This window comes from Idiotropiscis lumnitzeri, chromosome 10 (assembly GCF_059441095.1).
Source record: "Idiotropiscis lumnitzeri isolate Australia: NSW breed Sydney's pygmy pipehorse chromosome 10, RoL_Ilum_1.0, whole genome shotgun sequence".
Classification (NCBI taxonomy): Eukaryota; Metazoa; Chordata; class Actinopteri; order Syngnathiformes; family Syngnathidae; genus Idiotropiscis; species Idiotropiscis lumnitzeri.
In genome coordinates, this window is record NC_142400.1 from 5,345,935 (window position 1) to 5,361,979 (window position 16,045).

The following is a 16,045-nucleotide window of genomic DNA, read 5'->3' on the forward strand; positions in this document are numbered from 1 at the left end:
TAATGAACTGAGGCTAAGCAAAAAAAATAATTAAATAATTAATTTAAATAAAGTACATGGTCATGTGATTACTTTAACCGCCACATTCAACACCGCTTAGTGGGAAAATACATCGTTATTTTTATTAGATAATGGTTAACATGCTTAGTTAAACTTTCATCTCAACATGCAGTATTGGAATTTCGTCTCGTTTTGCCTTCTGACAAACAACTGTTGAACTTTGATATTTTACGACAAAAAAAAATCGACGTAACTCCGTCAGCCAGTTAGTGCGTCGGCGTACTAACGTAAATCCGTTGGAGAATACGGTTAAGACGTTGCTTAACAAGAGCTACTTCTCGGGGCTGAGCTTTACACTGTGCGGTGTGTCATGGAGGTGGAAGGTGAATTTAAAAGCCGCTCGTCTAACAACATATATCGGAGGATTTAGTGGCTCTTCCCGTGAGAAATGACAATCTAGCGGCGTCTGCTTCAGTCCCGACGCAGTGTTAAAAAAAAAAAAAAAAAAAACACAACAGAGCGAGCGGACGTTTCGAAGACGGCGGCACGGCGGTGGTGAGCTCCAGGCAGCAGCTTCTGTCGGCGGTGAGTTGAACGGCACGCTATCCGTTTCTTGGTGCGTCTTCCGGGGCGAGCTGACCTGTTCGTTGCCGTTGGTCTTCGCTTGTTAGCAATGTAGCTTGTTAGCTTAGCGAGCCGACACTTAGCTTGCCATTGTTGGGTACGTTTGGAGTCGTTTAGATTAAATGCTGCGTGTCAAGATGCTACTATGCTAATTGAATAAGCAGTTTAATCCATAAATATTAAGATAATTTTAATGTTTTTGTTTCTGAAGCATCGAGATCATGGTTAAATCAGCTGACATATGACAATGAACCACGTAATTCCGTTTTGCTTGTTTCTACGTGTTTTTCAGTTATGTATTAACATGCATCTAAAAATATATAGGTATTGATATAAAATTGAGAATGCAATAAGTGGTGTGTAAACAGGTGTCATCTTGGCGTTATTTGTAGTACACATCACTCACTGGATATTTAATTGGGAATAATTTACTTAGCCTATAAAACTATAATAATGCTCAGTTGTAGGGATATTAGTATAGCTTCATATTCGTAATTCTACTTGGAAGTGTTATAGAACTACATTGCATCATTCTCATGGTTGTTTCTAATATTTTGACCATCTTGAGTGTGATTCAAAATTTAGATAATTTGATATTAAATTGGGGTGGCACGGTGGACGAGTGGTTAGCACGATGACCTCGCAGTTTAGAAGTGAAGGGTTCGATACCGGCTCTGGCCTTGCTGTGTGGAGTTTGCATGTTCTCCCCCCCGTGCCTCCGGTTTCCTTCCAACATTCCAAACACATGCAAGGTATTTTGATTGGATACCCTGAATTGTCCAAAGGTGTGTTTGTGAGCACGGGTAATTGTTCGTCTGTGTGTGCCCTGCGATTGGCTGCCAACCAGTACAAGGTGTACCCCGTTACAGCCCGAAGATAGGTAGATAGATAATTGATGAATGAGTGCTATCAAATTGTGCATAAATTTGAATGTTAGTCTGTATTCTTGTTTGTCTCCTTATGTGCCCTACGATTGGCTGGCAGCGAGTCCAAAGTGTACTCAGCCTCTCACCTAAAGTCAACTGGGCTCCAGTTCACCCGTGATCCCGATGAGGACAAGTGCGATGTATACAAAACAGATGGTTATACGCAGAGTATGCGCTACAAAAATATTATATCAGATGCGATTGCACCTGTCGTGTCCTGTGGGCATAGTCTGCTTGTGTATTAATATCTTGTTACAATCCTCTTACTTCCATCCCGATCACCATATTGGCGACATGTGATTCAGTGCCTGCCGTCTTGTCACGGCCTCGTCTGTAATTGATAACAGTCAGAGAAGGACGGAGTCTTGTCTTGTGTGACGCGTTATATGCGTGTAGGAAAGAAGAACGCTGCCAGCCCTGATTTATATTCCGGACGGTTCATTTTTGGAAATTGTACCTCGCCTACAGAGGATTGGAGTTGGTTAGGTCAGATCCAACTGTTGATTAGGTTTCATTGTGTACTATACTGCAGAATGGCTCATCGTTATGATTAATTATTTTTTGGACATAAAGATCCATGGATGCACTTCTAAATACTGATTTCCTCATGAAGATCTTTTTTAAATAATAATCATAAATACTATTAGATATTTGTCACAACTTTCCACAAATTATGAGACATTAAAATATCTTATCATAATAGCATATTATCAGTATTTTACTTACCGAAGAGCTTGAAAAAAATTGCATTTTTTAAAATGGTCTTTTTAATAATATGATGTACTTTTTTAAATAATTTTCCACAAAAAATTACAGTGTTCAAATTGAATTAAACTGTAATTTAATTTAATATTTTCAAAACTGTATTAATAGGCTCATTGGCTGTTTCTGGCATGTGCATAATGTATGGCCATACAGGGCAGTATATGCTGGAGGGTGTGAGGGGGAGAAATTGCTACATGACATGATTTTGTGTCATGGGATGACATGTCAATTATTTGTGTGTTGAATTTGTGACCCACTCGTGGAGTTGCAGTCATGCAGGGTATCACACTGTCCCTCAGCAATCGCGGATGTCGCAGTGTGAATGCATGTCGTATATTTATACTGCTTTTATTATGTGAACCTGCTGCATTCTTTTTCAACAATTTTAATTGAGCTGCAGTTTTGGTTAAAAAACAAACAAACAAACAAAAAAACGCTTTGTTGTTTGGTTGCTGCTGTTACTTATTATCGTCTGTTCGCCGGAGTCTGTTCAATATGTCATGGTTCTATTAAAGCTTTGAAAAACAAAGCACAAAGTCAGTTTGAAGCAAAACTGGCGGAGCGTGTCTGAGTGTGCCGGCTCATCGCAGCCTCATTATTCATGGTTGAGCCTAACAAGGAAATGACATGGAAAACAGCAGATGGAGCTTTAACTTGGTTATGTGGCACAGATTTTTTTGCCTCGCGTGGCCTTTCAGCTGTTAAAAGCAATAGTCTCTAAATCACTGTCTTAAATGGGAATACTAAGCCCTTTGTTGTCGTTGACAAAAAAAAAAAAAAAAAAATGTGCCCGTTTATTAAAATGACGGGGAACACGAAGTGAACATTGGACTAATCACTTCTATCCGGATGAACCCTCGAAATAAATCGACGCTCTCCTCTCAGTTATCAGGTGGCCCGATCGAAATTGCCTCATCCTTGTGTTGCCATGGCGATGCGGGAGCTGGTGGAGGCAGAATGCGGCGGGGCCAATCCGCTGATGAAGTTGACTGGTCACATGACCAAGGAAGGCGGGGCATGGCGGCACCGCGCCACGCCTACGGTGAGCGCGTTTCGTGTAACCGCCGCCGTAATAAATCCTTGAAAGGTCCGCACGTCTCATCGTTTTGTTTCATTCCAGATTCCCCCAACTCCCATCGAAATAGCCACAGAAGATGAGGTCAGGGGTCAAGTTTTCACCTGCCCAGTATTATTCATTTTTGTGTTGCGAGTTAAAGACTACTAACATTATTGGGGTATTCCCAGCTGGTCAATGAATTCCTTCAGGCGCCCCCGCGTCCCCCGCACACCTTCGACATGGGTCAGCTGCTGGAGGAGATGAAGCAGATCGACCAGCAGAACTTCAGACAAGCTCCGCAGAGAGGTTTTCCTACTTGGAGTCGTTCAACGCACCTCGCAGATTTGTCTCCGGCCTTGCTTGAACGCGATTGTTTACTGTGGCGTCGCAGCTCCAGATGTGGCCGCGTTGGCTCTCTCGGGCGACTGGGCGGCCGAGTTCGTCTCGGGCTCGGAATCAACGTCCACGCCGGGCCTCGGCGCACTCGGTGACGCAGCGGACGCCGACTGGACCAAAGAATTTATCGCTCAGGCTGCAGGTAGCTTGTTGTTCCGCTTTGACACAATAAACAGAAGGGATATTAAAAGATAATATTCACACATTCCCAGAGTTGGTGTGTGTGGTTGACTTAGTATTTCATTCCATTGTTTTTTTTTCATGAGCATTCTTATTTCTGTTTTATTTGGCATCTTATTTCACACACTGTAGGAATGCTCCTTTAATATATTACTCCTTTATCTACTTGATGCATAACCACTTCCTTTTCACTATCCACCATGCTGCTCTTTGCAATCTTTCTTTGTATTGCGACTCTAATAATCGTCATGTCCCAAGTAAGGCTTGATCAACTCAATAATTATTTTTTTTTGCGTGGACTATAACCTGATTATAACATAATAATCTGTGTCGTGATATTGGTGTGATATTTTTTTCCGCCACAGTACAGCAGCGCCCAAACTTTATTTGCCTCAATGTCCGATTTTACATTAAGACGATATTTTGACGGCCAGGCACTGAAACAAATGAATGGACTTCAAGCGTTAAACTTCGATGCGGAGGAGTTAAATCAGCTAGTTGAATAATCTGTTCAACTCTTCCAAATCTGGAATGACATATTATAATGTTTATTAGAACTGGTCAATTTGATATTGTTCCATGTTGCTGTCCGGTAAGAAAAAAAAATGTCAATTTTCTTTTTAACTAAAACTCAAGAAAAACACATTTTGTCATTGAAAAAGAAAAAGAAATGCAAATGGAAGTTATATTTTGACTACGTATAGCTAATTATAAGAAAAAAATTCAGAAGGTCGCTGTCCTGTGAAAAACACAAAAATTTGCGTGAATGGGGCGTCTGCGTTACAGATATCTTATTAACTTGAAAATTAAAAAAAAAATGTAAAAATAAGAATTGGACTTAAGTGTGACGATATGTTATTTGAGAAAAAAAAATGCATTCAGTACAAATTAAAGACATCTTGTCAAAATAAAGCCTGACCATGATTAGCTACCCCGATACTACAGAAATAAATAAACGCCCCCAGAAAGTATACAAGGAGCTAACTAGTATGTGTGTATGTCGCTGAGCTACATCCAAATATCTCTCAACGTTTTTTTTCTTAAGTGAAGGAAATATAAAGTTACTTACCGGGTGGTCTCCTGGCGTGTATGTTTTCCCTTCCAGATCCTGGCCGCTGGGCAGAAGAATATCTGGAACAGTCGGAGGAGAAGCTCTGGCTGGGAGACTTTGGAGACAAAGAGAACGAGTGGTGAGGAGTAGTGTTAATCTGTAAAATGGAAAGAAAACGGTATCTTGATCTCCATTTTTTTGATCTCACCAAAACCTTGGCGATATAAAAAATAATGCTCCTCTGTTGTTAATTTAACAGGACAAAGGAATACCAGCCAGGAGAGGAGTTGAGACAGACGGCCAATGAGCTCGTCTCCAAGGTTGACGACCCCAAGTTACAAAACACGGAGGTAAGCGGCAACGTCCCGTCCGGCCGGCAGTCAACGTCAACCTCTTTCAATTCCACATCTGTCACTCTACTCGCTTTCCATTCCTCTCCACGCGTATTTGGGTTGCTTTGGCCATATCGGTTAGCGAGGAATGCGGAATGCTGATTTATTTTATTTATTTTTTTTTTATTGTTGTCGTTACCTTTTTTGTTTTTCACTGTTGTGTAGTTCCTGCGGTTCATTAGGCAAATTGGCGAGGGCAGTGTGACAGTGGAGAGCAGGACAGACAAACAGCTCACAGATAAAGCGCAGGCCGAGGAGGCTCACAACTGGGCTTCCAACCTCAACCAGGTACGAGCCCGCTTGCCACCAGAATACATGGCAGTTGTCTCTCACACACACAACCCCCTCGCCCCCCCCCTTATTAAAAGCTGTGGTCCGTGTCCAACAGCCACGACTCCCATTCCTGATATGAAACGTGCGGCTGCACTTGAGTATTTTATGTATATAATTAATTTTTTTATTTTTTTTATGTAAATTCTGATTTATTTTCACTGTGGTGTTGAGTTTCTGTCAGTGAAAAAGCCCAAAGCCAAATGTTCCTGCATTTTCCCCTTCAAACCGCCGTCGCCAAAAAATGACATAGAACAGATTTAAATCACATTTTCTCCTCCTGGTTTGGCTGCTCATCTATACATCGTTTTGTTTCGTTTGATAAAACATTGTTTTCCTGCCAGAAATGATGACTGTACATGTTTTTGTGATGACGACCAGCTCATAACCAACGGGCCTCTAACTTTGCCATGTACTCTTCCCATTTTTGACCCTGAATTGACAACCACAAATCATCTACCTCCCTTAACCTTGGAAACAAAATCCCACACTGACCCCTTAAAAACCTCGAAAACCCTTCTCCTCCTCCTCCTCCTCCTCCTTGGCATAGTTCCTGATGGAAACGGGGGGAGGGAGTCTTCCCTTGGAATCCACAGAGAGGAATGAGAAGATTGACAAAGCTAAAGCTAAGCAGGCACAGCAGTGGGCCAAAGTCGTCAGGCAGGTAGGACCGCCATGGTCGTGCCACTGGTAGGCTGCAGCGTTCTAGTTTGGGGGAGATGCACCCAGCAACGTTGAGTGCATTTCCCACGTAAAGCAGCAAGTGTGTGGAAGAAAATTGGCTTTTTCTGTCTTCCGTCTTTTCCGCCTTTCCGTTCACTTTCCATGACTCCCCACTCCCCCCTTCCTCCAGATTTATTGTTCCCACCCATCCATCCCCACTTCAAAGTTGGCGTGTCAAACGGCAAACAAGCCGCTTCACCGCTCGTCTCTCACTCAGGTGTCTCAGGAGTCCGCGGAAGCCTGGGTGGACGAGTTCACCGCAGCGGGACCGGATTTCCACCAAGCCAAAGCCGCGGTGGAGGTGAGTCAGAGCCAGCGGTGAACCGCGTTGCTAATTGGATGCAGGGAGAAGGCTGAGAGGGAGGCACGTTGGGAAGGGGAAGATTTGGAGAGGAATAATGTGACTTGAAGAGGCGGGGAAATTCCTCCACCTCTTCCTTCTGCTCATAAATCAGTTTTTAAAGATGAGCGCCATGTGCGCCCCCTCGCCCTCACTCTGTAAAATTATACTATCCTTTTTTTTTTTTTTTTGTTGCAAGAGTGATGTCGATTTCTGGGAGAAACTCCAACAGGAGTGGGAGGAGATGGCTAAGCGGGACGCCGAGAGTCATCCCTGGCTGTCGGACTTTGATCAGCTGATCAGCTCGTCTTACGACAAGGTCGCCGCCCCTTTTGAACGGCGCTTCATCCGCACGCGATTCAGCATGGCGGAGTTTGAGCCTTCTCTCTTTGCTCGTTTTCCTCTCAGGGCTACCAGTTTGAAGAGGACAACCCTTACTTGTCCCACCAGGACCCTCTGACGGAGGGCGTGAAGAGGATGGAGGCCGGGGATATCCCCGGGGCCGTTCGCTTCTTTGAGAGTGCCGTACAAAAAGAACCAGACAACCAGCTGGTGAGCTTGGGAAATCTTTAATCGGTTTCATATTTTAATCTTTCCGTTTTTTTGTTTTTTTTTGTGCCAATAATTTTATTAAGCGCATTAACACATTACGACATGAGACAAAGTGAAAGTTAATATCTTTTTTTAATTAATCGGACGATTAATTGGCTATCGGAATTTTATAGCCAAATTTAACTGTCAAATATTTTAATCAGCCTAAAAAAAAAAAAAAAAAATCATATTGGTCTGCCCTATTTGTGTCCGACCACAGAGCAAGCTTCGTGTTGCTTCCTAATTAGCTTCCGTTAGATTTCACGCCACAAGCACAGAGTCAGTCTCGGCCCAACTGGTTGACCACACGCGTAAGAATTTACCAACTTAAAATTTGAACGGCTCTAAAATTTGCGATTGTTTTTCGACTGAGGCGAAATCATTCTTTACACACCCCACACCACAGAATGATTGCTCAGGATAATCTTTCTGAGACGTTGGACAAATAGATTGGAAAGTCGTGCTGATTACATTTGGCCCAATCATCGGTGTGTGTGTGTGTGTAGCCCACTTAAAGCCGTTGTTCTGCGTCTGGTGATTCATTTGCTGTATTCCACCCAAGAAAACATCTCCAGTCATTGTTCAGTCTTGAAATGTTCTGTTTTTTGCAGGCGTGGCAATATCTGGGAACTTGTCAAGCTGAGAATGAGCAAGAATTTGCTGCCATCAGCGCCCTCCGCAGGTCAGTTCTCAACATTGATGACCTGCCCTGAGGGCAAATCATTTTCCGAAGAGCCCCTGTGAGGAACTGGGACTGCTAATTGTGTTCCGCGATATTTCCGTGGGTCCTTGTAGCACAGATGCAGTTCCAAAATGAATACATTTTCCATTTCTGGACTCATATACAAAATATGAAATAACCTGTAGCAAAAACTTTGAAGTTGGGTTTGGAAATCCTACATGTAGCGCAATCCCGCAGTTATATTTCCGCCAGATTTGATTAGATCAGCTGTTATCTTTGGATCCAGAAGGACTTCCAAGGTCCGGATGGAACTTTGCCTGCTTTTAGCCGTTAATATCCTTGGTGGTGACACATGAAAAATGGTGAAGCTTCGGTGAGGTCTGCACACTCTCTCGTTTGATGGCAGCTCTCCTTGATGATTGATTTGCTTTTTATAGTCATCATTTCTGAGGAGTGGTGTTGAAAGTGATCGATTGTAAAACAAAGTCTGTGGAGCGAGATCTTCAAGGTGCTTTTCGAGAGTAGCTCCAGTGTTCTGATTTAATATTCGGATCTGAGTTATTGCACGGGGGAGGGGCTCTGCGCTTCCGAAGACAGCGGCCATAAATAAAGCGTAAAAATCTGGCGCGCCTAACTCGTCTTCTTCGTTCAGATGTGTGGAGCTGAAGAATAACAACCTGACCGCTCTGATGGCGCTGGCCGTCAGCTTCACCAACGAGTCGCTGCACCGGCAGGCCTGCGAGACTCTCCGCGACTGGCTCAAGCATAACCCCAAATACGGCGTCGTGTGGGAGCAGCTGGAGCGGGACCGCCATGAGGACGCGTCCCGAGAAAGCGAAAAGGAGAGGGAGCGCTTTGGCTCGCTGTTGCCGGAGTGAGTAGCTATCTGTTATTTGAGCGTATACTGCCCCCTGGTGGCCAAGGCGCTCACACCAGAAGGAGCAGCACAATGTTCATTGAACTGAAGATGATTTCAGGCGAGTATTTTACGTTCAAATTAAACTTGTGTCTCAAGTAGGACCCGACCGATCGTCAAGTCAAGTCAAATAAATTTCTTTAGCCATCAATCACAGGATCGTCTCGAAGAGCTTCACATGCCTACAGTTCCCAAATATTAATGACATCCCCTCATTTGAACCTACAGGAGGGCAATGGAAAACTCAAAAAACCCATCTGGGTAAAAATTTGAAACCTTGAGAAGGGTCCACAGATGGGGGTTCCCCCTTCTAGGCTGATCAGACTGCACTTTCCCCAGGTCCTTATTTACAGACGTGCAGACTTTGTTCCTGCGTGCGGCTAACATCGACCCTGCCCAAGTGGACCCTCAACTGCAGTGCGGTCTGGGAGTCCTCTTCAACCTCAGCGGCGAGTATGACAAAGCGGTGGATTGCTTCACTGCGGCGCTGTCGGTCACACCACAGGTGAATGGACGCCACACTCTGTCTAGAGCTGCAATTTATGTGGATGCTCACTTTTAACGCCAGCCCTTCCCCCGTTCAACTCTCAGGACTACTTACTGTGGAACAAGCTGGGCGCCACGCTGGCCAACGGTAGCCGCTCGGAGGAAGCCGTGGCCGCCTACAGGAGAGCGCTGGAATTGCAGCCAGGTTTCGTCCGCAGTCGCTACAACCTCGGCATCAGTTGCGTCAACTTGGGCGCACACAGGTGATAGTGACACACATTAACATCACCTAATGAGACCGTTACGTTTTATTGGAACTGTTACAAATTAGTTTAACGATCTGATTTTTTTTTTTTCCACCTCGTAGCCAGCTAAATGTATTTGGACTCAAGTTACGAAAGACCACACAGTGGGTGCATTAAAGTCATTTGTGCACTAGAAGGGCAACAATGAGCACCGTCATTTTTGCTGTTCAGTTTGATGCCTCAGTAAAGTCCTCAGACGATCGAAAAAAAAAATCCTTTTTTTTTCCCATTTATTTGTCTGACGACTTTTCAGTTTAACTACGTTCATTTATAGGTAGGTCATACTTTGTTAAAATACACTTGGTAATTCTTCCAACCTCTGCGGATTAAGATATAGTGTGAAAAAATACAATTAAATAAAGATGTGAATACAGAGTGGTAAAGTCACCAATGGTGTTTGATTGAAATCTGGGGCGGGTCTTTAAAAAAAAAAAAAAAAAAAAAAAAAGGCAACAACTTCATGGAGGAACGAGAACCAGAACCAGGAAGCATTCGCGACATGCATTATCCTCCCTTAACTCATTCACGACCAGCCCAGTAAAAAAAATGGATTTTGACGTATTTATCCGTCAATGGTATTGAATGAGTTAATAATACCGAAGCTAATTGTCTTCTTAATGTGCAGGGAGGCGGTGGAGCACTTCCTAGAAGCGCTGTCCCTTCAGCGCCAGGCCGCCGCCGGCATGGAGGCGAGTGCCCCGCGGCGACCCCACGGCACGGCGGCCGCCGTCATGTCGGACAACATCTGGTCCACGCTGCGCATGGCTCTTAGCATGATGGGCGAGAGCTCGCTGTACTCGGCCGCCGACCGCCGCGACCTGGACACGTTACTGGCCCGCTTCTGCCAGAGGGAGTTGGAGGGCGGGCCCGAATGAAGGTCCGTCACGGGGGAGCTTATTTCGTGCGAATGCTCCCCGCGTGGAGGAACGTGTTGTGGACTGAAAGGGACAACAACAGGGAATTGAGGAGAAAGACACTGTGACTCGTCCTCCAATCATCAACCGGTGCCCTTCTGGTACAAACGCAGCATTCGTATCAGCCAGTCGGGGTACCTTTGTTTAATTTTACTTATTCGACAGTCCTGGTGCTCTTACAATGCTTTGACAGTTTTGTAATAACACTAATGTTGTTTTATTTTTTTTTTTGCCCCGTCTCAAAAGGAAGTTTTATGCCGAGCTGTCAACTCCAGTATGGTTATTATGTACAGCGGATTAATGGTACAGACAGCGTGGTCGCCAGTTTTCAAGTTGGACCTCTTTTTGTCACGAGTACTTACCAAATGGAATCGTGGTTATCAATTACTCATTTCTTTTGTATAGACATTATTTAAATTTCATCGTAATCAGTTACTACAAGCCAGGCCGGTGAAGTGAACACCTGTAAAACTGTTACGTGTGTGTGCGTGCCCGCGTGAGCATTTGTTGGTATGTGTAACGGTTTATGCATGAGCGTGTGTGATTGAAAGAGCATGTGTATATGTGTGTTAATGAGTGTTGGTATGTGTGAGTTTGTTTTATGAGAATTAGTTTGAGTATGAGAGGAAGAGCTATGTGTGAGAGTTTGTGTGCGATTATGTGCCTGTGAGTGATTGCTTGAGGAGCAATTTGTGCGTGGTTGCGTGTCATTGTGTGTGTGTTTGTGTAAATTTGTATGTGTTTATGTGCAAGAGGGAGGCAAATGATGTTTTTTTTTGTTGAGAGTTGCGTGTGGAAGGAGGAATTTGTGTTTTAGTTTCTGCATGAGTTTGCTAATGAGAGAATTTATTGTGTAGTGAGAGGGACAGTTTTCTTATGTTTTGTGTGTGAGAGACGGGCGTGTTGTGGGAGAGGAATAATTTGTGCACCCGAGGTTAGTGTGAGTGAGAGAATATTTGTGTGTATGAAAGACAATGGGTATGTGTGTGTGAGTTTCTGAATGAGAGAGTATGTGATTTTGTGAGAGAGTGTTTTGTGAGAAATAGTTCGCGGTAGATGGAGGATTCTGTCTGATTGTGAGAAAAAATGTTTGTGTGTTTGTACAGGTTAGAGGCACATCATATTTGGCTTATCACGGGCTCCTCCCTCTTATTCAAATCTCTCATAAACCACTTTGCTCCGTTACAAATTGCTCTGTCCCCATAACGTGTATTGTTGTAAACTAATTGTTGCACTAGAATTGTTTTCAGGCGACTGATGGCCTGGCTGCAGTGTCTAATATAATCATCAGCAATAAAGCTTTGGTTTCAACGTGCTTGTTGTATTTCGATTTTATTGTTTTCACAATTAGGGGCCGAATGTATGACTGCATTAATCTTCTACATTTGCATTTATTCCAATTACATCTATTAAATACAGTTGGATGATTAAACAAAAAAAAACGATAATATTCTTTCACACTCTTATCACTCATATCACATAGCTGACAGTTGGCAAAAAAACGCTATAAACAAATCTAGTACTAATGATTCAAGCAAATTAAACTCTTTTTCTGAAACACGTGCGAAACCCGTTGAAAATAAAACCGTCACTTGTTTTCAAAATGTCAGCATGACGCCCCGCCTACTTCTCGATCCCTATGCTCTGAACCAATCAACGCTGAAAACAGAAGCCGTATCTCCATGACGCCCCACCTATTTGTCGATTCGTATGCTCTGAACCAATCAACGCTGAATACAGTTGGCGTATCTGCCCGCTGATTGGCTTATTCAAAAAAAGCGTGTGACCTACCGCGCCATTTAAATGTCCGGAAAGTCATCACGGTTGTTTGTTACTCGAGTTCAAGTGTTTAGACGGACGTGTGATAAAATATCTCAACTTGTCGACTCTCTCTACTTTTCAAGGTAAGCTTGGAAATATATTTGCTGCTGTCTCCCAAGTTTTACTGAATTATTGTTGACTTTAAGACTGGGATAATGTACTCTAATGCCAAAAGTAGAAAGGCGAAGTTTTAAAATAAAGAAGTTACATTAGCATAACTCGCTTGTTAACTAGCTAATGTTGCCACTTCAGCGTTGCGAGTTCACGCTACAAAAGAACATGTAAAGTAATTTGCGACGAGTTACCCATAATCAATGTTGCACAGAATTTGAGCCACATTTACGCGAATTAATTATATGAATAAACTTCTTGCTTGCTTTACTAAAAGAAGTGCATTAAATATTTGTAACTGATGTGGTGGTCAAGTTTGATTATCTCTGGGTTGACAATCCTTAAAACTCGTTTGAAGTTGTCATTTAAAATGCTTTTGAATAATTCTCCCTCTTCAAAACTATTCATGTGCTTAATACACTTAAGTGGGTTTTCCATGTTATTAGGGAATATTTTCAAAATTTCATTTGACCTGTTTTATGGTTGTCCAGGTTTGACATTTTTAACAAAAACAAAGGATGGGATCCAGTGAAAGTAAAATTGCTGAGAGGGCTGCTGCAACCCAACCAGAAGTGCCCGTCAAGAACTCCCGGGTCGCCCAGCTCATCGATCCACGCTCCCCATCAGTGGCCATTGATCGCACACCCATTCAGGTATTGCATAAGCCACTAGATTGGGCTCAAACTTGAGCCGAATTGTAGTTAGGGTTGCCATAAAATTGTGGTATTTCTGATTTCTTTCTTTTTTTTTTTTAAACGCTGCAACAACCATTCTTATTCCCCTCAGGTTGGTGGGATTATAATGGGTGATGTGGCGAGTGAATGTGGTGATCCCCGCTCGCCCACTGTGGGCATTGTCCGCACGCCTGTCCGAGACGTCGTGAGAGGTAACTGATTATAGCTGCTTTTACGCTGCTTGCAACTGCAAGATCAGATGCTCGCATGCAAACTAACGTCGGCCCTGGTCACTCACGTACAGGCTTACAAACGACATTGAATTTAGACTTTGCGAAACGCATTAAACGATAAATGTAACTTGCCGTTTGCAGCCAAAGTGGGCAGCCTTGCTCGTCGTTTGGGGATGTTGTTCCACGTGGAAGCCGAGGGCAAAGTCCCCCAAAATGGCGTCGCCGCGCAAGCGGATCATAAGTGTAAGGAGCTGGATTCCACGGAGCCTCTGCTGACCCCGCAGAGGCCGCGGGTTTTCGACTCCATAGCCGAGCACGTCAACCTCCTGGCCGCGCCCGCTCAGAGCGCCGGCGCTTCCTTCAGCCCCTTTGTGCTACTGGAGGAACCCCAGGTAGAGGTGGAGATCGAAACAGACGATGCAATCCTGGAGGAGGCGGAAGAGGCCCGGGAGTCTCCGCTCCACAAAAGGCTGAGCATGAGCCTCATCACCTGCCACGAGGGAGCTCCCTCTTCCGAGATTCTCGCCGAGGTGCACGGGGAGAGCAGCGGCGCTGCAGAGGTGGCGTTGCTAAACAGCGGCGTGGACCACTTCTACGCTCTTCCCGCCGCCACGGTTGCACCCACTCCAGACTCCTCGGACCCGCCTGCCCAACCCCAGGGAGACGTTGCCAAGGAGGCTTCCGAGGCGCCGGGCCCGCAGCTTCCCACCGGCCCCCCACGCCTCACCCTGGACATCAAGAGTCCGAGTCAGGTGGTGTTCAAGCCGCAGTGGCTGGGGAAAGGCTTCGGGGCCACCGGGCTCAGGGCAAGAGCGGTGCTGGCTGGCAAAGGCGGGTCCTCCCCTCTCGCCGTGTCTGTGGCGGTTAAGAGCGTTGGTGATGAAAATAAGGGGAGCTCTGGGAAACAAAAGCAGAAAGGTGCGTGGGTGTCGACCACCATTTTATTGATTGATTATTGACTTCATTTGCATTTAATTTGTTTCCCCCCTTTTCTTTTCTCTGTGCAGAAGGCCGTTCCCCATTGCAGATCATCAACTCGCATAGGGGACATCCTCAGGTAATTTTGGTGGTGGGGGGGGGCAGTTACGTCCTTTAGGGTTTTTTTTTTTTTTTTCTCCTTCGATCATGATATAACATGTTTTATGAATAAATTTGTCTATTCCCACAGAATATTTTGCCCACTTAATGTGCCAAAGGTGACTTGATTGTCCATCTACTTGTAGTTGGAGTACAGTATTGCCCCAATGGGTTGTGTTGCCGTTGCGTCGTGTATTTACCCCCCCCCCCCCCCAAAGTTATTATTTTTTATCTGTAGACTTGCTTACTGTAATGCCCTCATATATGGGATAGGAAAGCCAATCTCTGCTGCACTTCCATTTATCGAACGTTGGGTGAACAGTTCAACACAACTTGCACATGCCTGGAGGAGCTGCTGTGGACTGCCGCTCACAAATGGATGCTCACGCACACTCACCTTAGTCAATTATTATTTTTTTTAATGTTTTTGCGTGTATTCAAATTATTTATTTAAATATGATTAGAACTTGGACTTTTTTTTAACCAATTCAAGTGAGTCTGAACCGTATCATCCAATAAACAGGGGCTCACTGTACTCTAACTGCAACCTAAATCCTGCGTATTTAGCGTTAGCAATGTCTACATATTGCCATCTTTGGCTTTAACCATCAATCACTAGCTTCATTTGGCTAATTACCGGCAGTTCTGCGTTATTTTACCTAGGTGGGAAAAAAAAATTAACACATACGCTGAATTGCTAATATGTCTCTGGCTTTAGCTACCTATCACTAGCAATAATTGACTAATCATGCTATGCTATCAATCTCCCGCTACTTGCTAAGGCTACCTACCCATCGTAACATCTTGATCCTCTATTCATCTCCTGCTCAAGTTATCAATTTCTAGCTAGCTGTCAATCAGTTATTGTCACTTTAGCTATGATTGGCGATGCTTCTATTGCTTTAGCTGCCTGCTAGCTATTTGTAAGGACTTCAAGCTACGCATCAATCAGTACTTGTATGTACGCGTTGTTAGCTGGCCATTGTGGAAAAATGACTATCCAAAATCGAGTCATTTGCCTCGACTGGATCCGTCCAAGTCTATAGCCATGATGTATCGACCATTTTCTTAGCTTTCCATCATCCGTCATCTCATCTAATTTCTGATTTGACTCGTCAAAAGCAACCATTTTTATTTTAAGATGAATATATTTATTGCAGATGAAGCTGAAAGCGTCCACCCCAGAGAAGCCTCGCCTCGCCCAGATGGACCGCAGACTTCTGGCTGCGTCTCTGAACAAGGAGAATTGTTGATGTGCAGACAATTTGTGTGTGTGTGTGTATATTTTTAAATATCTCTGTGCAGGTTTTATGTGTACAATTAATACTGTTTTTCTTCTGCCTTTTACTACCGCCACGTGCAGTTTTTTTCTTGTCCCCTTTTGTACGTTCTGTAAATTATAAATAAAATGTATTAACTATGATGCCTTTGTTTTTTGCACAAGCACCTAT

The 16,045-nt window shown here is 44.1% G+C and overlaps 2 protein-coding genes across 4 annotated transcripts; both read left to right on the forward strand.

The window, feature by feature from the left end:
* The first annotated feature begins 327 nt into the window (after nucleotides 1-327).
* On the forward strand, nucleotides 328-11,404 carry pex5 (peroxisomal biogenesis factor 5). 3 transcript variants are annotated; one of them, XM_088307440.1, is made up of 17 exons: nucleotides 328-585; nucleotides 3,201-3,357; nucleotides 3,436-3,474; nucleotides 3,561-3,678; nucleotides 3,764-3,910; nucleotides 5,054-5,138; nucleotides 5,259-5,349; nucleotides 5,557-5,679; nucleotides 6,272-6,385; nucleotides 6,662-6,745; nucleotides 6,984-7,103; nucleotides 7,193-7,336; nucleotides 7,987-8,057; nucleotides 8,710-8,931; nucleotides 9,313-9,478; nucleotides 9,565-9,722; nucleotides 10,390-11,404. In XM_088307440.1, exons 2-17 carry the CDS (start codon nucleotides 3,244-3,246, stop codon nucleotides 10,637-10,639), a joined length of 2,046 nt encoding a protein of 681 aa, XP_088163566.1. In that variant the 5' UTR covers nucleotides 328-585; nucleotides 3,201-3,243; the 3' UTR covers nucleotides 10,640-11,404. The 3 variants fall into 3 exon arrangements, with proteins under 3 accessions (XP_088163566.1, XP_088163567.1, XP_088163568.1); XM_088307441.1 differs by lacking the exon at nucleotides 6,272-6,385; XM_088307442.1 differs by lacking the exons at nucleotides 5,557-5,679; nucleotides 6,272-6,385.
* A 1,059-nt stretch (nucleotides 11,405-12,463) lies between these two features.
* cdca3 (cell division cycle associated 3) lies at nucleotides 12,464-16,017 on the forward strand. The gene is made up of 6 exons (XM_088306948.1): nucleotides 12,464-12,582; nucleotides 13,102-13,263; nucleotides 13,397-13,496; nucleotides 13,659-14,435; nucleotides 14,525-14,574; nucleotides 15,755-16,017. Exons 2-6 carry the CDS (start codon nucleotides 13,129-13,131, stop codon nucleotides 15,845-15,847), a joined length of 1,155 nt encoding a protein of 384 aa, XP_088163074.1. The 5' UTR covers nucleotides 12,464-12,582; nucleotides 13,102-13,128; the 3' UTR covers nucleotides 15,848-16,017.
* The last annotated feature ends 28 nt before the right edge of the window (nucleotides 16,018-16,045 follow it).